General features: G+C 34.5%; 2 protein-coding genes across 3 annotated transcripts; one reads left to right on the forward strand and one right to left on the reverse strand.

Annotated features, from left to right (window-relative positions):
• The first annotated feature begins 1,336 nt into the window (after positions 1 to 1,336).
• LOC102596250 (IAA-alanine resistance protein 1) lies at positions 1,337 to 10,033 on the forward strand. 2 transcript variants are annotated; one of them, XM_006354970.2, is made up of 11 exons: positions 1,337 to 2,114; positions 3,859 to 3,942; positions 4,059 to 4,108; positions 5,418 to 5,469; positions 6,408 to 6,509; positions 7,143 to 7,420; positions 8,151 to 8,306; positions 8,414 to 8,521; positions 9,350 to 9,451; positions 9,539 to 9,583; positions 9,668 to 10,033. In XM_006354970.2, the coding sequence occupies exons 1-11, from the start codon at positions 1,457 to 1,459 to the stop codon at positions 9,821 to 9,823; spliced, it is 1,791 nt and encodes a 596-aa protein (XP_006355032.1). In that variant the 5' UTR covers positions 1,337 to 1,456; the 3' UTR covers positions 9,824 to 10,033. The 2 variants fall into 2 exon arrangements, with proteins under 2 accessions (XP_006355032.1, XP_006355033.1); XM_006354971.2 differs by having other exon boundaries at positions 8,160 to 8,306.
• Positions 10,034 to 12,761: 2,728 nt separating this feature from the next.
• On the reverse strand, positions 12,762 to 14,327 carry LOC102595911 (zeatin O-glucosyltransferase-like). The gene has a single exon (XM_015312147.1). The coding sequence runs from the start codon at positions 14,218 to 14,220 to the stop codon at positions 12,931 to 12,933; it is 1,290 nt and encodes a 429-aa protein (XP_015167633.1). The 5' UTR covers positions 14,221 to 14,327; the 3' UTR covers positions 12,762 to 12,930.
• Positions 14,328 to 25,366: the final 11,039 nt, after the last annotated feature.

Genomic DNA, 25,366 nt, shown 5'->3' on the forward strand with positions numbered 1-25,366 from the left:
GTATTATTTTATAGGTAATAGAAGATGAAAATAACTAATACATGAATTAATAAATTCGGCAAAACTATACCCTACATAACAACCGACTCGGTGTAATCCCATAATTGGGGGACTGAGAGGATTTTGTGTATGCTAACCTTTTACACTAATCCTCAACATTTACATCCTCCTATTTGTTAGGACCGAAATAATTAGATGTCATGTGGAAGCTAACAAAGTAAACCTTGAAAGACCACGAGTAAGAATACAAACGAAAATATACCATAAGACACAAAAATTTAACATGGTTCGGTCAATCGACCTACATCAACAAGGGAGATGAGTAATCCACTATATAAATATGAGCGTACAAAATATAGAGAGAAATAACCTCACCTAATTCACTCGGACATCCACAAGGGAGATGAGCAATCCGCTATATAAATATGAGCGTACAAAATATAGAGAGAAATAACGTCACCTAATTCACTCGGACATCCACAAAGGAGATGAGCAATCCACTATATAAATATGAGCGTACAAAAATATATAGAGAAATATCTCACCTAATTCACTCGGAATATAAAGAGGTTCACACAAGCGATAACGTATCACTTGTGTCCCACAAATTCTCCCCTCTAACCAAAACTCTCAAAGCCCCTAGGACTACATTGTGAATGCTGATTAAGTTAGACGGAACAAGCCTCTATTTATAGAGTCCTATCTCTTTTCCTACAAGAAAATGACTAGCCAAATATGGAGACTTTATGTTTTTCTTTTAGGAAAAGGAAAATCCATTTATGGTAAGAAACTCATGGCAAATACCCAACACTATCTAGAGTCATGTCACCGATAAGTTGTAGGTTTATCATGTCTTGTCGCTAATTACCTTTCACAAATACTTATTTGGCCTACCTCTGCCCCTCTTCATACCTATAACAATCAACTCTCACACCTTCTAACTTGCATTTATGCATCTTCTCTTTACAAGTCTAAATCATCTCAGCAGCTCAACCTCGTCTCCCTCAATCTGTCCACCACAAAAGTCACTTATGTCTTCGCTACTAATTCTATTTCTCCTAGTATGTCACAAATACATCTCAACGTCCTCATTTTCATTTTTATCATCTTTTGGACATGCACATACGCTCTTGATTGACCAACACTCCACCATACGTTATAACTAATATAACAACCACTTTATAAGACACACCTTTAAATTTCTAACGACACATTCTTATAACTAACACTTACATAACTTCATTTTGCAACCAAACAATCCCTTAAAGTTTTTTTTTTTCTAGTTTCTTCACACTTTTTTCCTTCCTAACTAGAATACATACTTTTCACTCTAACTACCACATGCTTTGAAAAAGTTCCATTTATCTACCCACAAAGTTTAATGATTAGTGATTTTGACACAGCACCAATATCTTCTTCATCATACAAAAGAACAAAAAAAAAATCATAGTGTACTATGAACATTCACTATATTTTCCTTAAAAATTCAGTACCTTTCTGCAATTCTCAGAGGACTAAAATCCATTACTCTTACACTTTTGAGACCCCTTTAAGTACAAATGGATGTAGTAACTTTTGGCATAATAATAGGAATAATAATACTATTCTTCTGTGCTGTTTGTGTAATCACCATAGAAGGCACTTGCAAGAACCGCTCTTCTTGATTTCTAATACCCTTTATCCAAACACGCCCTTATCATCTTACCCTTCCATAAATTTAGGGTTTTTCCCTGATTTTGTTCTTGCCCAAATTGACAAAATGTCGAAAATTGATGCTTTGGTGAAACAGATCTGCTTCTTCTTGATTGTTTCTACTTCTTTATGGGTAGTGGTTTTTGGGTCTTCTGTAGAAGCGAAGGTTCTAGAAAATTCCAAGCAGGAATTTCATCAGTGTAATCATGGTCATGGTCATCATGGCCATGAGGGGCATCATCATAATGATCATCATCACCATGATCATGATCATGGGTCGAGTGGAGTTGACCAGAGGAAGCTTTTAGAGGAATTGGCTGAAGAGGAGGATCTGAAACTGTATGGATTTGGGTCTCATGGTAATATGGATGAACATCATCATCATCATGATGGACGTGGAGTCAAGGATCTTACTGGTCTTGGTAAATTTTGTTCCTTTTGAAAAATTCAAGCTGAATCTTGGAACCCCTTTTGAGTTTTTAGCTCACTGTAAACTGTGGCTTATCGTATTATATATTAGTGCTTATTTATGTCGTTTTGATTTGTGCTTTGGACTTTAGCATACCCCAAACTGTTGAATTGTGGAATGTAAGGGTCAAAATGGAGTGAAATGAATAGTGAAGATTCATAGAACTGACACCAAGCTTAGGATTGAGGTAGTTGTTGTTGGATTTTGGCAGGTTCTTTGGTATTGCTTAATTTCTTTTTTAAAAGGGTTAAAGATCACCTTTTTCTCATATTTAATATTGAAAGCAATTATCTTTATGAGTTTGTTGCAAAAGGATGTTATTTTCCCGATACCAGAAGGGGTTGCTTGTACCACCTGTATTGTCCTGTAAAGGCTATTATCAGCCACAATTTGAAGTGGGAGAGGTATTGAATGAGTTGATAAGGTTTTTCTCTTCGTATGGTAGGACAAGTTTTCTTAGCTATTATTTCAATTGAAAAGAAGGTGACAATGGAAATGGATCACGTCTGCTGTAAAGGTGATTCACGGCTTTGACATAGGGATGGACACTGCCATAGCTTGAAAAACTGTTGCTTTATGAAAAATTGATCGTCACTGATATATGTCTTCCAAACAGTTTTAGTCAAAAGGTGGATATCATGCTGTAAAGGTGATTCATGGTTTTGACATAGGGCTGAACACTGCCATAGCTTGAAAAACTGTTGCTTTATGAAAAATTGATCGTCACTGATATATGTCTTCCAAACAGTTTTAGTCAAAAGGTGGATATCATGCTGTAAAGGTGATTCATGGTTTTGACATAGGGCTGAACACTGCCATAGCTTGAAAAACTGTTGCTTTATGAAAAATTGATCGTCACTGATATATGTCTTCCAAACAGTTTTAGTCAAAAGGTGGATATCATGCTGTAAAGGTGATTCATGGTTTTGACATAGGGCTGAACACTGCCATAGCTTGAAAAACTGTTGCTTTATGAAAATTTGATCATCACTGATATATGTCTTCCAAACAGTTTTAATCAAAAGGTGGATATCATGCTGTAAAGGTGATTCATGGATTTGACATAGGGCTGCACACTGCCATAGCTTGAAAAACTGTTGCTTTATGAAAATCGTCACTGATATATGTCTTCCAAACAGTTTTTATCAAAAGGTGGATATCAAGTATGACGTTATTTTGAAGTCAACTCAGAATGCAAACTTCAGTAACTTATTTTGGCTTTTCTTATTTTGTGCATACTGTTGGACTTGTGAGATTCATAGATAGGTGCTGTCAACCAAATGTGCTTATTTTTGCATCAGGATGCAAGATGCTTTGTTTTAATTGTGTGTTTGATTGGATGATATGCATTTTGTGATGTTACATTTCTTTGCTCGGACTTTTTTCGGGTATCTCTTTACTTGAAGTGTCATTGTTGATATAACTCTTTTTTTGAGAGCGATAATTGATATTACTCTAGATCTCTGAAAGACGTGATGTTCTGCTTTAAGTAAATCATTCACAAGAAGGCTTGAACTTGCTCGACATATACAAAATTGTAAAAATTCCAATGTAACACATAATATGCAACTCCATGATTGCTCCTATATATGAAAAAACTTCTTAATGGCACACGACATATGGGACTCATTTTGATAGATCTCTGGGATGGGTGTCTTTAGTTGTCACTGAGAGCTTTTCTCTGGTTTCATTGACAGGTCTATGGGTCAATGCAATGGGTTGCTCACTATTGGTGAGCTTGGCTTCCCTTATCTGCCTGATTCTTTTGCCTTTAATATTTAGTAAGTAGCTCAAATTCTTATAATTATGTTTATGCCTTCTTCTTTAAGATTCAATTCCTATCTTCATTTGAAATTTCTTTTCTGCTCATGGAATCCAAATGTTTTATCTCCTGCAGTACACGGGAAGCCGTCAAAAGCAGTTGTAGATTCTTTAGCGTTATTTGGGGTGAGAATGATATCTTATTGTTAGACTTTCTGAATATCTTCTGTGGTTTGTGTAAATTAGTCTGTTTCTTTGTATTCAAGTTGAAAAAATGTTTGTTGAGTTTGTTGAAGGTGAAATTGTGTTCGCACATTAACTTCAGCTAGGAAAAAATTTATGAAAGTTGAACATGTGTGAGCGAACCAATATTTTACTTGAAATACACCATCTACCAGTATTTCAATGTTTTGTATACTGAAATTCAATTAGTTTGCAAATACTCGCCAAACTAGTATTTGCATAATGGAATACAAATATTTATGCCATAGTTACAGTGTTCTCCACAAGTTGTGATTGCATAGATAGAAAGGTCTATTTCCTATTATATCAGAAGTTGCTTTTCTTTTTTCCATATGCAACTTATTTTTCTTCATAATTTTAACAGCTTATTACTTTTGTATGTCTCCTTGAATAGTTTACTGTAAGTTACATCCAAAGAGAATTTCCGTAAATGATCTTCATGATCAATTATTTAAAAATCACTTTCTTAAATAATCAGAAGCCACGGTAATCAGAAAGGTGCTTCTGTTGCTCATATTCCTTCCATCCAGTATTAATTGGTCTCAATTTACTAGATGAGGCATCAAAGTTAAACTTGTTTGTAGTTTTAAATTTTGAAAACATAAAGGAGGTGGTGTTTCTCTTTGTCAGGGGGCTCATGTTTAAAAAGTATTGAACAAGGTGGGAAACCATATTTCTTATCTCGAAATGGACTTTTCCAGGACCACTTAGAAAGGAAAGTAGGAAATTGATTTGTGCCGAGGAAGTTCTCTATTAGCTATAATATATCTCAGTAGCTTATACTTTATAGTTATTTGAAACTAAATCTTCTCTGAAGGTTCTGTGGAGCTTTAAAAGGATGATCATGAACACGGTTCCCCATAAGTTAATGACGTGTAGGTAATGTAACAAATGGCTTCAGTTAGTGAAATGGTTATAGAGTTTCTATCGGAGGAAGGTTTGAAAGGATTATTATGTTTGTTGATTACGAATAGATGATCTTCTGCTTATGAGTTGACATATTTGTTATAATTGAACAATATACTGGCATTTTCAGTTTTATTTGCATTATTCTTTTCCATATATCTGAAATTGATCCTTAAATTTATCGGGATTTCTGTCTTATCATTCATATGAATGCAATTCTGTTTCCGATTGGAAGTTATACTAATTCATTTACATATGCTTAGAACAGTTATTGGACGATTGTTTCTATAATTATTTACTAGGGTGAAAGTTTACTCAGTCTTGCCCTACTTCATAACTTATACAGGCAGGAGCCATGCTGGGGGATGCTTTCCTTCACCAATTGCCACATGCTTTTGGTATGATTCTTAATCTCAAATTAATGAAGAAGTAACATTGCATATTGCTTTTTGGCTCACTTACCTTTAAATACCATAAACTGTTAGCTCTACTCTGTCATAATTTGGTTTTACTTAGCTTAATAACTGTTAAAATGACATAAGCGAAGATGTCTTTACATCAGGCATGCTTCTTAGATGTCTACCCATGAAGCCGCCAGCCTACTAAAACTCACTAGCTTACACCATCAAAGGCAGGTTTGCTTAACTTGGTGCCCCTGAGTGCCTGGGTAACTCCCCTTTCCACCTTTCACTACTCTCAATTCACTTGTCTAGTTCATGTCAGAGAGATTGAATAACTTTGTTGTGCTCGTCTTTGTCCTAATGTTGTGCTGATGCATGTTGTTTAGTGGGAATATTTTTCTCCTGAGCTAAGACTGTAGGTCAGTTTGAGCATCATTTTCTGGGAAAGAATAACTCTCTTTCTGTCCCAGTTTGTTTGGCACTATTTCCTTTTGTGTCCATTCTAATAAGATGGGCACTTTTCTATATTGATAAACCTTTTTTCCAAAAACAGGAATGTAAATTATTTTGTAAAAGGCTGCCCTTGGTTTCATATGAATATTTATCCAATTCATCAAAGAGTTTTCTTTCTTGCTTAAACTCATGACCTATCAAACTATCCCAAATTCAATATTTTATTCGATGTGCCAAATATCTTCTTTCTTTCTTTCGAGAATGTCCAGTCAAAATATAGCAAATGAATTGGAACGGAGGCAGTAATAATCTAATTAGTAGGTATGCATATCCGTAGAGGTGTATTAGAATATAGTTATTCGTCTGAGAGAAGGAAGGTGATATATCAGACATATATGGTGTCAATCTTCTAAACCCAAATATTGTTGCCTTTAACTATTTGTGGCATTGAATAATTTTACCAAACAGATTACTTCTTTTAGGTGGTGGACACTCCCACTCGCATGATGACCATCTTCATGATCACTCTGGTCATTCACATGCCCATTCATTGGAGGATCTTTCTGTTGGATTGTCCATTTTGGGTAAGTTTCTTGGACATGATTCTGCTTTTAAATTTCATCATTCATTTTGTGAAATTTGTATGTTTAGTTTTGCATGAAACATACTGGGGAGGTTTTGCTCCATTATCACAAAATAGGAAATATCAGAAATTTTAGCATTCAAATTTTCCAAAGGAAGAAAACGCTTATTTATGATTTAAAATATCATGTTCTGCCTTTTAATTTGCCAGATGTTCTCCAGTGTGAGCTTTATGGTGCTTACTGAGGATGACATGACAGCAAATGTAAAAGGATATGAGCATCCAACCTAAAGCTCTAAGGCAATGTGTAGAGAGCTCAAGATCTTTATAAACCCTTTTTGGAAATCCTTACATCACCTGTGGAACAATATTTTAACTCGAAAGTTATCATCATTTTGCAGGGTGGTGTCTTTTATAATTTTTTAGGGCAGGGCTTGAATTCTTATCTTCAACTTAACTTCCTTTTACTGTATTTTAATTCTTCGGATAACTCTTATTTTTACTCCTTAACTTTTGTTGAACTTAAAATCATCTTCCAAGTGCCTGAGATTTGATTCACTTCTGATAATGTCATTGACTCAACTGTTGCTGTTGCCACATTGCTGAATGTTTCATTATACTTTTGTTTTGGCAGCTGGAATAGTGCTCTTTCTTATTGTTGAGAAGCTTGTGAGGTATGTTGAAGATTTTTCTGGAGGAGTCAATGAACGGAGTCATGGTCACCACCATCATCATCATATGCACTACACAAAATTGAAGGATGATAATGATGCTGATGAGAATCTCCAGGAACTGTCTCAGGAGAAGGATGGAATTTTATCAGAAAAGGCAGCTGGAGGGAGTGGAGTGGATGGAGTGTCTGCTGACTCTCCCAATGGGGATAAACCAAATGGAGGAGCTATTCTACGGAAGGTAGAATCAATACATTCCCCATAATTTGCTGTTCCATATTTTACCATGCTGAGATTCAGTAAAGTGTATTTCTTGTCAGGATTACTAAAACAAATACTGGAAAATAATAATTTCATTCAGAATTTAGAGGGTCCTGTAAACCTTTCCTTCAGCATAACATGCTGTGAGGCACCAACCAAAACACAAATAACTACTTTGTCAAGATAAGGTTTCTTAATGTAATTGCTGTCAAATTGTTTCTTTCCACTTTTCATACTTGACTTGAACTAAATGCAATCATGTGATACAATATTGTACATTAATAAGCAATTGCAGTTTATGTTTAAGTAATCAATTTGAAAAACACTTTTGCCAATATTAGAGCACTTTTTTTAGCTTCTGCTACTACTCGTAAGCACTATTTTTTTCCTAAAAGCTTGTCCAAACACCTCAACTTTCTAAAATAAACAATTTTTGAAAAAAAAAAGAAGATGAAGAGAGCTCTTGGCTTCCCAGAAGCTTGCCAAATAGGCTATAGGTCTTATGTATCTTTCATCCGTTTTATCAATTCTGCAGTGTGTCTTTTCCCAGATTGAAAATCTCTTTGAATAGTTTGTCTTTGCAGCCACTGGAGAGATTTTAGAAAAGATATGCAGTGATTGAATATCTATTTGCTTGCAGTTATATAGTTGTTATTTCTATTTTTTTTTTTTAAATATGTAGTTGTTATTTCTATTGTCTCATATGCTAGCTATGGCAGAGGAATACTGGCTCCAGTGCTGCTGAAGACAATACTGCTTTAGATGCTGCAAATTTCTCTACCAATTCTACATCAACTGGAGAGGAACAGGCTAAACCACGTTCAAGCCTTGTCTTTGGTTATCTCAACCTCTTCTCCGATGGTGTTGTATGACTGCTACATAAGCCTTCATCTCTGTTTATGATTTCTCACAAACAACTAGACATATCTGGCTGGTGAACATTTAGATTGAGAGAGTTTATGTTATGGTACAGCACAATTTTACTGATGGGATGGCTTTGGGAAGTGCATTCCTCCTTCATGGATCAGTTGGTGGGTGGTCAAGAACTTTGTTTCTTCTCGCACATGAGCTCCCTCAAGAGGTCTTGTATATTTCTTTCTAGTTTTTTACATTACAATGTCGATAGCGGTTGCATGTTTCTAATTGATTACCCATACAAGCGGCTGCATGTTAGATGCCAGAAGTTACTCGCTTTCTTTGAATCAGCAAGTTTAATCAAGTAAAACATGATTGCAGTATTCCCTTCTGATTATCATTCTCTATTCTCTGTCTCTTAATTGTTAAATTGCTTGACTAAACTTTTGTATGCAGTTTTGAGCTCATGTAGGAACTATAGTGTATTAGCTCAATTGGTGATTTTATCAAACTAGATCACATTTCTCCATGATTCTACGGCAACATCTTCTGTCTTATTGACCTGTAAATCCGTCAATTTTTTGTCAGGAAAAGTAATGTGATTTATGGAAGCCAGACTTGATGAATCCTTGTAGACAGGCTCTAAGAATTTTCTTATTTGTCCAACACACCAACTGGATTTTCTTGTGCTGCTTGTTTTCTCAATTATGCTATGTCAAGCTAATCATTTAAACCATACTGGCGTACTAACTGCAATTGAAATTCGGCCATAATCAGTACTAAAAATAATTGTCAAGTTTCTAACCTTTTCATCTTTGATGTAACACTTCTTCTGGTCATGTTATTTCCCCCCAACCATGAAAAACTTTCTCCATTATCATAAGTTCCCAACATTTTAGCTTATTACAGCCACTCAAGATAAATTATCTTCATCTCATGTCTCACATCCGTCGCATCGGCACGACATTCTTTTTGCCTCATGAATCCATGACTTTATGTTCATTCTCATGTGAATGTAATGATCCCTAGACCTTATTATGTGTTTGCTATGCAGATAGGTGATTTTGGAATCTTGGTAAGGTCTGGGTTCAGCGTCTCCAAAGCTCTCTTCTTTAACTTCTTATCTGCACTAGTGGCACTAGCCGGAACTGCACTGGTCAGTATTAATCTATCTGTTGGCATGGATCAAGATTCTGCTATTCTTATCGCATTTGATTGAACCATGTTGTGTTATGCTATGTAGGCATTGACATTGGGACAAGATTCTGGTCATTCATCATTGATTGAGGTGAGATTCTTATTCAGGCGGTCAGTCAGATACATTATCGAGTTCATAAAAGAGTACCTCTCTTATTTCATTTTTTTCCCGCAGGGATTCACTGCTGGAGGCTTCATCTACATTTCGGTTGCTGGAGTGTTGGCTGAAATGAATAATAGTGGCAGGACGACGTTAGTGAATACAGTAATCCAACTCATCTCGCTGGTATCAGGGATGGCTGTTGCTCTTTGCATCTCTCTTATTGAATGACGGTATACGCTACTTCTTGTGTTCGTAGAGAGGATAGACGGTTGCCATCTCCCCCGGCAGGGATGAGAACAGCCTTCGGGTGTTTACCATTTACGACACATCCAGCCAGACAAAACACATGTATCAAGACTAGTGTTAGACATCTTGAATATTTATATAAATCTACAGGCAGGGGAAAAAAAATTACTCCTTCCGTTTCAATTTATGTGACATGTTTTCTTTTTGGTCCATCTAATATGAGGGGAATTTCATAAATATGAGTGAAAGCATAAAATATTTTATAATCTACAATATAAACAAGGCAAATGAGTAAATGAGAATTCCTTTGGTGGCAGTTCTCCTGTAGTGAGGAAACTATGAAATAATGAAGCACACTATAATCATCATATCATCATATATTATTATAAGTGGGAAGATTTTGTCTTCAAAGTTGGATTACAGTTTTGCCCTTGTTGTTAATTAAATATTTTAAAAACCTAATTAGTTAAATATTAAGTAATAATATTTTAATTATTTTTTAGATTCTGAGGTATTTATTAGCATGAAAATTAATAATTATTAATCATATTGTATAATGAATTGGCCAAAAGAAGTAATTACAAGTGCATGTATGGTGAAGAACCCAAGAGTTATTTTTATGACTTTTGAATTTCTATATGACATTATGATATATTTCCCAACTTATAAATACACTTGTGTGCTTCATGAGAAGGAACTTTCCTATAAATTTTGTCATGAAGTAGTCTTAATTAATTTTGTTGATTTTGCTTGTTTCGTTAAGATAATGAACCATGGCGATGCTGATGATATGAACGAATTGTCATCAGCTTCATATTTTGTTGATTTTGTTTGTTTCGTTAAGATAATGAACCATGGCGATGCTCATGATATGAACGAATTGTCATCAGCTTCATTATCAAGATGTGAGGAATAATGAAGAACAAGAGATTTTCTTTAAAATTAGTCACATATCATTATTGTATCTCTTGATTGTTTAATTTCGATATTGCTTCTCTTTTGCTTCTTGTATAATTTGATATTTGTCTTGTAGTCATTAACTATTTCCATTTTTCAAGGGTTGAAGAGATGTTGAATAAAAAAAATCTACATATGCACACATATATTAGGTTCTATTTGTAGGTTATATTATATATTTATTGTTTTATATTTGGTTTAATTTTGTTTTGTCTTTTTAGTATTCTAATTTTTTGTTGTTGTTTGTTTTATCATTTTCACCCCAAGTCCCCAATATATATTACATGGAATACTACTATACCCGTCATAATGATTATTTTTAGAGTCAAAAAGCCAAAAAACTCTAATGTTATTTTTTGTTTATGATGGTTACGTACTTTGTGGTGACTAGGTGAACAAAAGATGAACACTGTATATATTTTTACATCGTATCATTTTATTATGATATTATTCTATAACTTCGAAAGTAAATTCTCTTGCAATCTATAAATTACCTTTAATGTACCATATTTTATGTTATTCTTCAGAAATACAATAATAAATTAAATTTATGAATAAATGTGATTGCATGTTTGGAGCTACAAGCCTTAAAGGAAAAAAGTATATTCAAGGTTTTAATATGCATGTATCTATCTAGCTATACTATTAGATAAATAGAGTGTCTTAAACTAAAGTAATGAATACATATCTACCTTTTATAATATCTACCAAATAATATATTTACCTTTTAATAAATAAATCAATAAATTGGAAGAGCATTAACGTGAAGTTCATGAATCTGTCGAGCCATTAGTGTACAATTATATGAGCTTATCCCATTATTTTACATTTACTGCTTCTTTTAATTTTTATCGGTTAAAAAACTTTTCATGTAATTTATAAAGTTTTATATAATTAATACGCATACCACTTTTAGATAAAGAATAAGATGCAGTTCCAATTGATTCACACAGTAGTTCGGGTAAGTATATTGTTATTCGAATTATTTCATATAATTGAAAATTAGATTCTTTAACTTGTCTGATATATACATACTAATATAAGGATTAAAGTCTATCTAGCTAACTACAGATTTGAGACAGCAATACAATGAAGAAATAGTTTCGATATTTTGTCAAGAATGCATTTTGTGGTAGTTTATCCCAGGTGATGTTGATTAGTAAAGTTGTTGTGTTTTTATGCTATTAAGCTTTAATTTGGGTTACATTTGAATTTGTAATTGCATGAATTACTATAGATAATTTTTGTTATATATGAGATGATATATTGTAGATAATGAACTTGTATTTTAGAGGTTTAATTCATACTTTGAAGTTCTTTGTCTAATGTGATATTGCATCGCATGAAGCACGTTGATCTTAATAGCTTGTCATATTACATTTGATATTATATATACACATTTTAACTAATTATTTCTATTAAATTTGAATATGAAATGACTCTGAAGTTTAATTCAGACAAAAGGTAACCTATCCCTTTAAAAGTTCATATAACTCATCACACATTTATTCTAATATTATTTTAATAAACTATTACTTAGCCTGGAATACATGTGCAACGCACGTGTTCGAAAACTAGTGTAATGAAATACAGCAGTGTACAATGTGCATCTTTGCATATTCTCCTTTTTTCTGTGTGTTATGTAGTTTCATATTCATACTCATAAGTATGCACATCTAGACACCTCAACTCATCAGTCGTCTCCTTTGTGTCAGTTGTACACTCCATCTTATAAAGTGATCATCTAAACTCTTCCAAGATTTATAGTGTCACTTTAGCATCGGGTGTTCACAAGACACAGTGGAGACAAGTTGTCAATTGAGGTGTTTAGATGTATACTCTCAAAGTCAAGTTTGAGTATTTGTTTATGTATTATGCTTAACAGAAAACATTTCCCTGTTAGAACCAGATTAAGTTATGCTCTTCAGTGAGAGAAATACAAAGAAATCATCTCACTGAGCCATAAAAAATTTCAGATACTGAACATTCAAAGATCAAAGAAATATAAGGTAGCATTTATTAGTCTGAGCCAGAAAGCAGATAAATAACAAGTTGAATGAAAATAGAAAAGTAACCAAACAGAAGAAAGAGGTAGAATCACCCCCCTTGCCAAATTCTGGTGAAAAACAAGTCTATCTTGTGATATGCGCGATGAAAGAATCCAACTCTATTTGAGAAGCACCCCCTTTCTCTGTGGACTGTCTTATAGCTTCTCCCAATTCTTCTGCTCTTTTTCTTATCAGGTCTCCTTCTTCTGATGCCATCAACTTCCTCACGACATTCTCAATAGTGGATTCACTTACTACCTCCTCGCGTTTCCCCCAATCTCTAACAAGCAGGCCTATTTTCAATATTTCCGTCACCAAGAAACCATTTATTGGTTGATCAGTGTGTATAGGCCAAGCAGCTATAGGCACTCCCATAGTAATACTCTCTAAGCAAGAGTTCCAACCACAATGACTCATGAACCCACCTGTGGACGAATGAGCCAAGATTTCTGGTTGTGGTGCCCATTCTCTTACCACTAACCCAACCCCTTCTACTCTTTCCTCAAATCCTTCAGGCAATTCAAATTTTCTATCTTCCCTTTTAAAGATATGTCCTCTATCGGCATCTCTCAGCACCCATATAAACCTCTGTTTACTCTGCTCTAATCCCATCGCGAGCTCCTTGATTTGTCTGTCAGAAAATGAAGTTGTTGTTCCAAAAGATACATAAATAACTGATCTTGGAGGTTGTTTGTTCAGCCAATCCAAACATATACTCGAGATGTAATCGAATTTAGTAGGCAGAATAGGTCCAATTGCCCATTGTTTCTTGTTCAGACTAATTTCTGCTTGTTCCATCAAATCAATATACTTGCTTTCAATTAATTTACTTGTATTATGGATATCACCTGATCTAATATCCATATATGGATATTGAAAATCTGATAAGTCCCTAGCTTCATCTGTTGTAACTCCTTCAAGGGAAGATAGCTTTGTAAGCAATTCTTCTTCATGTTGGACAGAAATCTTTAAAAGTAAGCACATCAGAATGTAGCAAGAGAAAACTGAAATGCAGTTATAGGATTCAGCATTGGGCAAAGAAGAAACATCTTGTACATTGTAAGACATCATAGGATCATGAACAACGATGACTCGTCTTACTTTTGATGAAATATCGCGTATGAAAGAAGCAATGGGATCGCGAAGAAGCATAGAAGCATCCCATATTGTCTCAAAGGCAATTAGTTCAGGATTTGGAAGGTCATGGAAGTGAATTTTGGCTATGTTTGAAGGATTTAACGCGTTAGCTCGAATCCTGGCTTGATCATTATGTGTTGCCAATCCAACATAGTAGACAGGAAGACCATAGGAGGAGATTAAACATGAAAGTTGGAGAAGTTGGTTGAGATGACCTTGAGCTGGAAATGGCACCATAACTATAGCTACTTCATCTTGTTTCAGTTTGCTAAATTCATGGTTTTCTACTTTGAAGTTTATTCAATCTTTTATAGAAGATGTTGTTGAAGTGAGTGTGTGTTCAAGTCCTGCCAGCTTCATAATTATACTCATTTTTTTACTACAATCAATGACACCCTTAATAACAATTCTGGGTCCGTTACTGTGTGTATGTATGTAAGAGGTTGTCCCAATTTATGTGGCGTTTTTCATTTTTCGAGAGTCAAACAGTTTAAGTTTGATCGGAAATTTACGTTTTTCAAATTTTTTGAAATGAAATTTATATATTTGTAAATTAAATAAAAAGTACTATAAGTCACAATAATTGACAAATTAAATTAATTAAAAGATAAATAAAAAATTTACGGTCAAAGATAGACTTGTATAAATCTTAAAATTCGAAAAGTGTCACATAAATTAAAACGGAAAGAATATTATTTTTGAATTATTGGACCTAGGTTATACAACATACTCCGTACAACTGCAAAGATTTGGAGACGTGGCAAAAAATAATAATATGTGGTGCACATGATTTGGAGTTCTGCATGAATGTTCACATGAAAAGACTAAAAGCTTATTTTAGCAAAATATCTCATTTAAAAAGTTGATTGACTTATTTGTCCTTTATAAGTTCAAAATTTTCCTCCATATGAAAAATTACTATCAGATATAAATGTAATTTTATATTACGATTAAACAAAACATTTTTTCTATTAGGACTAAATTCATTGCAGAATACATATTATCCTACTAATAATAGGATCATAACATTAAATCTATTTCAAGCAAATTAAAAATAGGAAATTGCTACACGCAGGGGCGGAGCTACAGTGTCTTGAGGGTGTCCAATTGGACACCCTCCGTCGGAAAATTATACCGTACACCTAAGTAAAATCCTGTTCAAAATGGTTAAATTTAATATTTTGGACACCCTTGTCATAATAAGCTACTGTGGCTCAGCGGTTGGAGGCTCCCTTGTTGAGCTTTAACGCGCAGGTTCGAACCCCTGCAGCAACCTATCTTTTATAGTCATTTTTTAAAGAGCTCATATTTCCTTATTCCTTTAATTATCTAAGATAATAGTTAGTAAATTTCTTATAAATCTAATAAAGCTTATTGAATTTTCAATGAAGTTGATTTTTTATTTCTTTTCATTAAAGTTTGAAATAAAATTCTAATATTTGTATAACGCTGTTAAAAGTAAGTCATCTTTTAAAGAGCTCATATTTTATTATTCCTTTAATTGTCTAAGAGTTAGTAAATTTCTTATAAATCTTTAACTTAAAAATCTAATAAAGCTAATTGAATTTTCAATGAATTTGATTTTTTATTTCTTTTCATTAAAGTTTGAAATAAAATTCTAATATTTGTACAACGCTGTTAAAAGCAAACAAAAGAAGACCTCATTTGTTTCTACTTCAATTTTTCGTGTCTCGATATTTTTTGTCGTCACTAGAAATTAGTGTAAGTTTGAAACTTAAAAATGATTAAGCTACATATCATGCAATTTGATTTTTAAAATTTTAGAACATTTATTCATAAAAAAATATTAATAGTACATAGTTCGATTTTGAATTTTTTAGTGCGTCCATTTATCAAAAAGAAAATTACTTATATAATTTTTGGACACCCTTCGTGAAATTTCTAGCTACGCCACTGGCTACACGTTTAATATTTATTTCAATCAGTACCTCATTTATAATCTGGTGGCACGTCAATTCTACTTTATTATTATTTTGGATTTGTATAAAGCTGTTTGTGGGGACATTGTCACATGGACTAGTAAAGCTGACACATTCTAATTTTGTTTTATTTTATTTTTATTATATATAGTATTAAATTAAAATTGATATAGAAACGCGCAATCTCTATATTAAATCAAAATAATTATGAATAAGAAAATATTACTAAAAAAGAAAACCAGACAATTAATACGAAAATCAACACACAAGAATAATTTTTAAAAAATTGTAACAACGACATATGGTAACAAATATCGAAGAGCAAGACACTACATGAATAGCACTAATACTACTACATACATGCATGGTGCTTTGGACTATCACCAAGCCTAATCTCATGTTGAAAATTAAGCGCAGAAATGTCAATTTACAGAGGTTATGACTTAATCTGGTACGTCCATCAAGTAACCAATGTACGGACGAGAGATATTCCTTATTAATTATTATTTATGGTATTACTTGGATTACAAGTAAACTTCGGTCATAAGTAAGAAATAATTAATAATAACTAATAATAATTCTTACAATACATGCATGGTGCTTTGGACTATCACCCAGCCTAATCTCATGTTGAAAATTAAGCGCAAAAAGTCAACTACAGTAAAATCTCACTAAATTAATACTCAGTTAATTAATAATCTCTCTAAGATAATAATTTCCTCTGATCTAGACTTGGGGCAATGGAAAAAATCACTCATTTCGATAAGATAATAAGATAATAAATTTTTCAGAAGATCCCTATATAAATATATAGTCCCATTAATATTATAAATTAATAATTCTTTAAAAGTACAAATATATCTAAGAAAATTCAATGAAATATGATTCTATTTTGTTCTATTTTTTGTTAAAATTTAAATCTAGTTGAAACTCATCTCTAACTTTTCTTATTGCATCCAAAAATTTTGGTGTTGTCTTTTCTAATTATACTATAAAATTGTGAAGAGTTCTAGATGCAAGTGTTTCCTTACGCGTAAACGGGTTGCAAAGATATTGTATCATCTTCAACTTTATCATCAACATTGTTTTTCCAATGATATCAATTATTTGTTCTAAGCTCTGGACCTCTGGACATGTAACGTCCATTTTATTGCAGTAACTGAGATCTTTAATCATGACCTCAAGTTCATGAGTGACGTTTCCACAAGTGGATTCTTTCAAATTCTTTGAGATTTCATCCCTGAACAATTTTTTTGGTGTCGACACACTTTTTAAACTAATAAATATTAATTTATCGATCAAATAGTATCTCTACAAAATAATAATATTGCATGGTCCCGCCTATATTAATTTAGAGAGGTTTTATTGTACCTGCTAACATTTTACCCCAATCTGCAATCTTTGTACTCTATTATCTAAGGTCATATCCTTAGTCAAGGGCGTATCTATAGGGAGTGCCGTGGGTTCACGTGAACTCATGCTCCCCTCTCTAGATCATATATAGTAGTGTTATCTTTTTTAAAAAAATATTTAAATTTAACTGTGAGAAGCCACGTTCAAAGTATCATATATATAATACTACGATGATGAGTGGGTCACTACTAAAAACCTGCCAAAAAGAGACGGAAAAAAGCGATGGGCTGCGTTGTTTTTTTGGCCAAAAGCGACGCAGTCAATCTCGTCGCTTTTTGGCTCGACGCTTTTCCAAAAGCGATGGACTGCATCGCCAAAAAGCGACGGACTGCGTCACTTTTGACCACATTATCAACAACCTAGGAGGAAATAAACCTAGGAGTTATGGTCATCCAATTAACCATATTATCAACAACATTACTACCAATAAAAGATGAAATTAATCTAGGAGTTATGGTCATCCATTTGACCACATTATCAATAACATTACTACTCATAAAGGAGGGAAATTAACCAAGGGGTTATGGTCATCCATTTAACCACCAAAATGATTTACAACACTCCCCTTTGAAGGACCATTGATAGATAATATGCCTCGTTAAAACCTTACTAAGAAAAAATCCTGTGGAAAAAAAAATCTTAGTGAAGGACAAAAGATTACACATATCTTGTATTACTCTTTGTTTGCTGCCTCGTTAAAAACCTTGCCAGGAAAACCCATTGGGAAAAAACCTAGGTCAAGGGAAAAAGAGTTCATCGCGTAGTTTACTCCCCCTGTTGCGAACTTCATTTAATTTCTTAGAGACGACGCATTCCAATCTTGAATACCAACTTTTCAAATGTTGAGGTTGGTAATGCTTTAGTGAACAGATCCGCTAAATTATTAATTGAGCGAATTTGTTGAACATTTATTTCACCGTTCTTCTCAAGATCATGAATGAAAAGAATTTTGGTGAAATGTGTTTTGTTCTATCTCTTTTAATATATCCTCCCTTCAGCTGAGCTATACATGCAACATTGTCTTCATACAATTTAGTTGAAATATATTTTTCCATAGAAAAACCACACATTTCTTGAATATGTTGAGTCATTGATCTCAACCAAACACATTCCCGACTTGCTTTATGGATGGCTATTATTTCTGCATGATTTGAAGAAGTAGCAGCTAATGTTTGCTTCATTGAACGCCAAGATATAATTGTGCCTCCATATGTAAATAAATAACATGTCTGAGATCGCGTTTTATGTGGATCAGACAATTATCTAGCATCTGCATAACCAATCATTTCTAACTTGGATTTATTAGAATAAAATAATCCCATATCAATGGTTCCCTGAAGATATCTTAATATATGTTTGACTCCATTCCAATGTCTCTTTGTTGAGGATGAGCTGAATCTTGCCAATAAACTTACTGCAAAACAGATATCTGGTCGAGTATTATTAGCAAGATACATAAGCGCCCCAATGGCACTACGATATGGAGTTTCATTACCAAGAAGCTCTTCATCATTTTCTTGAGGTCGAAGTGGATCTTTATGTATGTCAAGCGATCTCACAACCATCGGGGTACTCAATGGATGTGATTTATCCATGTAAAATCGCTTTAAAACCTTTTCTGTGTATGTTGATTGATGGACAAAAATTCCATTTCAAATGCTCAATCTGTAGGCCAAGACAAAATTTTGTCTTACCAAGATCTTTCATTTCAAATTCTTTCGTTAAACACTCAACAACTTTTGAAAGCTCTTTAGGAGTGCCAATGATATTTAAATCATCAACATACACAACTATTATAACAAAATCAGATCCAGACCTTTTTATAAAAACACAAGGACAAATAGGGTCATTTTTGTACCTTTCCTTTAGCAAAAAATTGGCTAAGACGATTGTACCACATTCACCCTGATTGTTTCAATCCATATAAGGATTTCTGAAGCCTTATCGAACAATTTTCTTGCGAATTTTTATATCTTTAGGCACATTGTATGCTTCAGGAACTTTTATGGAAATATCGTGGTCTAATGAGCCATATAAATAGGCTGTGACAACATCCATTAGACGCATTTCAAGCTTTTCATGAACTGCCAGATTTATTAGATACCTGAAAGTAATTGCATCCACCACAGGAGAATATGTCTCCATGTAATCAATGACAGGCCTTTGCGAAAAATCTTGTGCCACAAGTCGTGCTTTATATCTTACGACTTCACCTTTTTTCATTTCGTTTTCACACAAAAACCCATTTGTACTCCACTGGCTTAACAACTTCAGGTATTCAGACTATTGATCCAAAAACTTCACATTTTCAAGTGAAGTCAATTCCGCTTGAATTGCTTCCTTCCATTTTGGCCAATCATTTCTCTGTCTGCATTCATTGACAGATTTTGGTTCAAAATCCTCACCTTGTTGCATTATTTCAACATCAACATTATAAGCAAAAATATTGTCTACCACAATACTATTTCGATTCCACCTTTTTCTCATTGAGACATAACTTATTGAGATGTCTTCATTCTCATTATTTTTAGTTATTTGGACCTTATTTGTGGTCTTATCATTTGTTATGTCTCGGAGCTCTTCTTGAGCAATTTCCTCCGTGGTATGATCTTCATGATCATTTGTTCCTTTTCTTTTTCGAGGATTTTTATCCTTTGAACCAATTGGCCTACCACGTTTTAAACGTGGTTTAGATTCATTTGCTTTAACAATTTGTCCTATCGGGACATCCATTCGAACTGGAGTATTTGCAGCTGGAATATAAGATTTAGTAACCCTTGGAAGGTTAGTAAATGCATCTGGCAGTTGATTTGCAACATTTTGCAAATAAATCATCTTTTTAGCCTCTTGCTCACATTGATTTGTTCAAGGATCTAAATGAGATAGAGATAATGAATTCCAATCTATCTTTTTTTCCAACTGCTTAGGTTCTCCCCCTAATGTTGGGTATACTCATTCATCAAAATGACAATCAGCAAACCTTGCCGTAAATCTATCTCCTGTCATAGGTTCCAAATATTTGATAATAGAAGGAGATTCATACCCAACATACACCCCCAATCTTCTTTGGGGACCCATTTTTGTGCGTAGCGGTGGGGCAATTGGAACGTATACCGCGCACCTAAAAATTCTAAGATGGGAAATATTTGGCTCATGACCAAAAACCAACTGTAATAGAGAGAATTCATGATAACTAGTTGGCCTTTTGCGCACCAATGCTGCTGCATGCAAAATAGCATGCCCCCATATTGAAACATGCAACTTTGCCTCATTAACAATGGTCTAGCTATCAATTGGAGGCGCTTAATCAAAGATTCCGCTAGACCATTTTGAGTGTGAACATGAGCAACTGGATGTTCAATTGTTATCCCAGTGGACAAACAATAATCATTAAAGGCCTGCGATGTAAACTCACCAGCATTATCAAGACGAATTGTCTTTATTGCATAATCTGCAAATTGTGCTCTTAATCTTATTATTTGAGCCAACAACCTCGCAAAAGCCATATTGTGAGTTGATAATAAGCACACATGTGACCATCTTGTAGATGCATCTATCAAGACCATATAATATTTAAATGACCCACATGGAGGGTGAATTGGCCCATATATATCACCTTGTATATGTTCCAAAAATGCAGGGGATTCAATCCCAACCTTAGTTGTTGATGGTTTAATAACCAAATTTCCTTGAGACAAGCAGCACAAGAGAATTTCTTTGATTGAAGAATTTTCTGATTCTTCAAATTATGCCCATGTGAATTTTCAATAATTTTGCGCATAATATTATAACCGGGATGGCCCAACCGATCATGCCAAAATGATAAAATCATTTGGATTAGTAAACCCCTTTGTTTACTATGGCATGTGATTCAACCATACTAATACTTGTATGGTACAATCTAGAAGAAAATGCGGGTAATTTTTCATGCACATATTTTTGCCCCAATTTTACTGTAGTAATATAAAAGTATTCAACCTTTCCTTCATTAGCAGTCTCAACATGATAGCCATTTTGGCGAATAACCTTGAAACTTAATAAGTTTCTTTGAGACTTACTACAGTACAATGCATTTTCAATAGTTAATATCGTTCCCCCAGGTAGTAGCAAGACCGCTCTTCCAGAGCCCTCAATTAATTTTGCACTACCATATATTGTATTAACATAAGCCTTTTTCACAATCAAATTAGAGAAATATTTCTTTTCTCTTAAAATAGTGTCAATTGTAGCACTATCAAGAAGAGACATATCTCCATTACTCATCTTGAACCAATTGAAGATTGGGGAATTTTATTTATCTTCATAAAATAAAAGTACATCATAAGTGAAAGTTTAGTTACTGGAAAAGTATATTTTATTCATAGTGTTTCTACAGTATTTATAAGAGAACAAGTAAAGACCAAATAAACTAATCAATCCCTAATTCTTAGGAAATCCTTGAATCAAGGGATTTCCTCTAAACTATTTTCCTAGAATAATATATTCTAATCCCATATTCACAGGAGCAAATTCTAATCAAATCTGCCAGCTCAATGGTGGAGCAGATTATGACTAAATCTGCCTACTCATTCAGCACTCCCCCTCAAGTTGGCATGTAAATATCAAACATGCCTAACTTGCTCACAAAGGACTCAAAAGTAGTTCTGAAAAAGACCTTTTGTGAAAATATCTGCAACTTGTTCTGTTGTTGGCACAAAAGGAATGCACACACTTCCATCTTCAATCTTCTCTTTAATGAAGTGTCTGTCCACTTCAACATGCTTTGTTCTATCATGTTGAACTGGATTATGAGCAATGCTTATGGCAGCCTTATTGTCACAATACAACTTCATTGGAAAACTCACAGATCTTCTTAGTTCTTCCAAAAATCTCTTGAGCCACAATATTTCACAAATTCCGTGTGCCATGGATCTATACTCAGCCTCAGCACTACTTTTAGCCACCACATTTTGCTTCTTACTTCTCCATGTCACCAAATTTCCCCAAACAAATGTACAATATCCAGATGTAGACCTCCTATCAATAGATGAACCAGCCCAATCTGCATCCGTATAAGCCTCAAGACTTCTTTGCTCATTCTTCTTGAAGAACAACCCTTTCCCAGGTGAACTCTTTAGATACCTTAGGATTCGATACACAGCTTCTTGGTGTTCTTCTCGTGGAGAATGCATGAACTGACTAACTAGGCTCACAGCAAAGGAAATATCAGGTCTAGTATGTGACAAGTAAATCAACTTGCCTACCAATCTCTGATATTGGCCCTTATCAATCAATTTTCCTTCCTTTACAAACTTCAGATTTGGATCAATTGGAGTTTCAGTTGGTCTACAACCACTCATTCCTGTTTCTTTTAACAGATCAAGAACATACTTCCTTTGTGACACTATAATTCCTTTCTTCAATCATGCAACCTCCATGCCAAGAAAGTACTTTAGTGGGCCTAAGTCCTTTATCTCAAATTCTGAGGCAAGACGTTCCTTTAGATTTTTTATCTCAACCACATCATCTCCTGTGAGGATAATATCGTCAACATACACTATAAGAACGGTTGTTTTTCCTTCCAGTGAATGTCGAGTAAACATTGTGTGATCTGCTTGTCCCTGCACATACCCTTGCTTTTTCACAAATTGAGTAAACCTTTCTGTAACTTATAAGGTAGGAAGAATAACTTGAATAACTTATCTCATTACTCAACAAATACAATGATATAAATACATAAGGAGACTAAGTTAACTATGGTAACTAGATAGCCAAATCCCTATAAATCAGCTATGCTAATATATACACAATCACTAATATATACACAATCATATACAAATCTGTAGTGATTCTGTAACACTCCCCCTCAAGCTGGAGAATAGATATTGATCATGCCCAGCTTGTTACAAAGATAATCAACTCGAGTTCCAGTCAACGCTTTTGTGAACAAATCAGCTAGTTGTTCTGTTGTCTTCACATAGCCAGTGGAAATCAGATTTTCCTGAATCTTCTCACGAATAAAATGACAATCGACCTCAATATGTTTAGTTCTTTCATGATACACTGGATTTGAGGCAATATGAAGAGCAGCTTGATTATCACACCAGAGTTTTGCTGGTGTATGATGCTTTAGGCCAATTTCCTTTAAAAGATTATGTATCCACATAATCTCACACGTAGACTGTGACATAGCTCTGTACTCAGATTCAGCACTAGATCGAGATACAACACTTTGCTTCTTACTCCTCCATGAAACTAGGTTCCCTCCAAAAAAGACACAATAACCTGTTGTCGATCTTCTATCAATCTTGGATCCGGCATAGTCAGCATCTGCAAAGCACTCAATACGAGTATGACTGTGATTGCTATACAGTATACCAAGTCCAGGAGCTCCTTTTAAGTAACATAGAATTTGTTCCAAAGCTTCCCAATGTTTGATTGTAGGCATAGACATGAACTGGCTAACAACACTTACCGCAAAAGCAATATCTGGACGAGTCACAGTAAGATAGTTTAACTTCCCAACTAACCTTCTGTATTTTTCTGGATCATCAAAAGGATCACCATCATCTTTCAAAAGATTCACATTAGGAACCATTGGAGTACTACAAGGTTTGGCTGCTAATTTTCCTGTGTCTCTAAGTAGGTCAAGAATATACTTTCTCTGAGACAAAAATATTCCCTTCTTGCTTCTATTTACTTCTACTCCCAAAAAGTACTTCAACTGGCCTAAATCCTTTGTACGAAACCTAGTATGTAGGAAAGACTTGAGAGAAGAGATCCCTACATAATCACTTCCTGTAATGACAATGTCATCAACATATACAACAAGGAGAATAATGCCAGTTGTTGATTGTTGGTAGAAGACAGAGTGATCACATTTGCTCATTTTTAACCCAAAATCCTGAACTACCTCACTGAACTTACCAAACCAAGCCCGAGGACTTTGCTTCAAGCCATACAAAGACTTCTTCAAATGACAAACTTTCTCATACTCCCCCTGAGCAACAAAACCTGGTGGTTGCTCCATATACACTTCCTCTTGAAGATCACCATGTAGAAACGCATTCTTGATATCCAACTGATGCAAAGGCCAATTCTCAGAAGCAGCTAGAGAAATGAACAAGCGAACAGAAGTGAGTTTGGCAACCGGGGAGAATGTGTCAGAATAATCTACTCCATATGTCTGAGCATACCCTTTAGCCACAAGTCTAGCCTTAAGTCTTGCTATGGAACCATCTGGATTAACTTTAACTGTGAAGACCCACTTACATCCCACTGGTTTCTTTCCCTTAGGTAAATCCACCAAATCCCACGTGCAGTTCTCCTCTAAGGCATGTATTTCATCAAGCATTGCATTAGACCATCCGGGATGATTCAAAGCCTCCTTCACTGTTTTGGGTACAGAGACGGAGTCTAGAGAAACAATTAAAGATCTAGAAGTAGAGGATAAGCGATCATAGGAAACAAAATTAGCAATGGAATATGTAGATTTGCAGGCACGTGTACCTTTGCGAAGGGCAATAGGGAGATCAAGGTTTTCTGGAGGAGCAAACAGAGGAGGGTCAGATGATGACGAAATTGGTGCATGACAAGAATCATTGGTCTCTCGTCTCCTAGAGTAAACTTGAACAATTGGTGGTCTTGCTAGTGCAGATGGGGCAGGCACGGAAGGTACATCAGGTGAGTGATGATCCACAGAAGAATTGGGAGTTGGAGAAACAAAATTTAGTTGTTCTGTCGAAACACTGGTGACTTGATACACTAACCACTCATCTTCCTCCTCTTGGCTTGTAGAACTGGGAGGTGCATAAAAGAATGGTGTAGTCTCTGAAAATACCACATCACTTGACACAAGATATTTCCCAAGTTGAGTAGAATAACATCGATACCCTTTTTGAAGGCGAGAATAGCCTAGAAAAACACACTTCAATGCCTTGGGATCTAACTTGGTAACAAATGGTCGAACATCTCGAACATAGCATGTGCTTCCAAATATCTTGGGTTCAACAGGAAATAGTGACTTGTTTGGAAAAAGAACAGTGTAAGGC

The sequence above is a fragment of the Solanum tuberosum genome, unplaced genomic scaffold (genome assembly GCF_000226075.1).
Source record: "Solanum tuberosum cultivar DM 1-3 516 R44 unplaced genomic scaffold, SolTub_3.0 scf00189, whole genome shotgun sequence".
NCBI lineage: Eukaryota > Viridiplantae > Streptophyta > Magnoliopsida > Solanales > Solanaceae > Solanum > Solanum tuberosum.

Bases quoted from the DNA above. Each gene is read 5' to 3' on its own strand.
- LOC102596250 (XM_006354970.2), top strand. From the start codon at position 1,457: ATGAACATTCACTATATTTTCCTTAAAAATTCAGTACCTTTCTGCAAT. The intron at 4,109-5,417 runs GTGAGAATGATA...TAACTTATACAG, and splicing joins ATTCTTTAGCGTTATTTGGG to GCAGGAGCCATGCTGGGGGA. The intron at 8,307-8,413 runs GTATGACTGCTA...GTTATGGTACAG, and splicing joins ACCTCTTCTCCGATGGTGTT to CACAATTTTACTGATGGGAT.
- LOC102595911 (XM_015312147.1), bottom strand. From the start codon at position 14,220: ATGGTGCCATTTCCAGCTCAAGGTCATCTCAACCAACTTCTCCAACTT.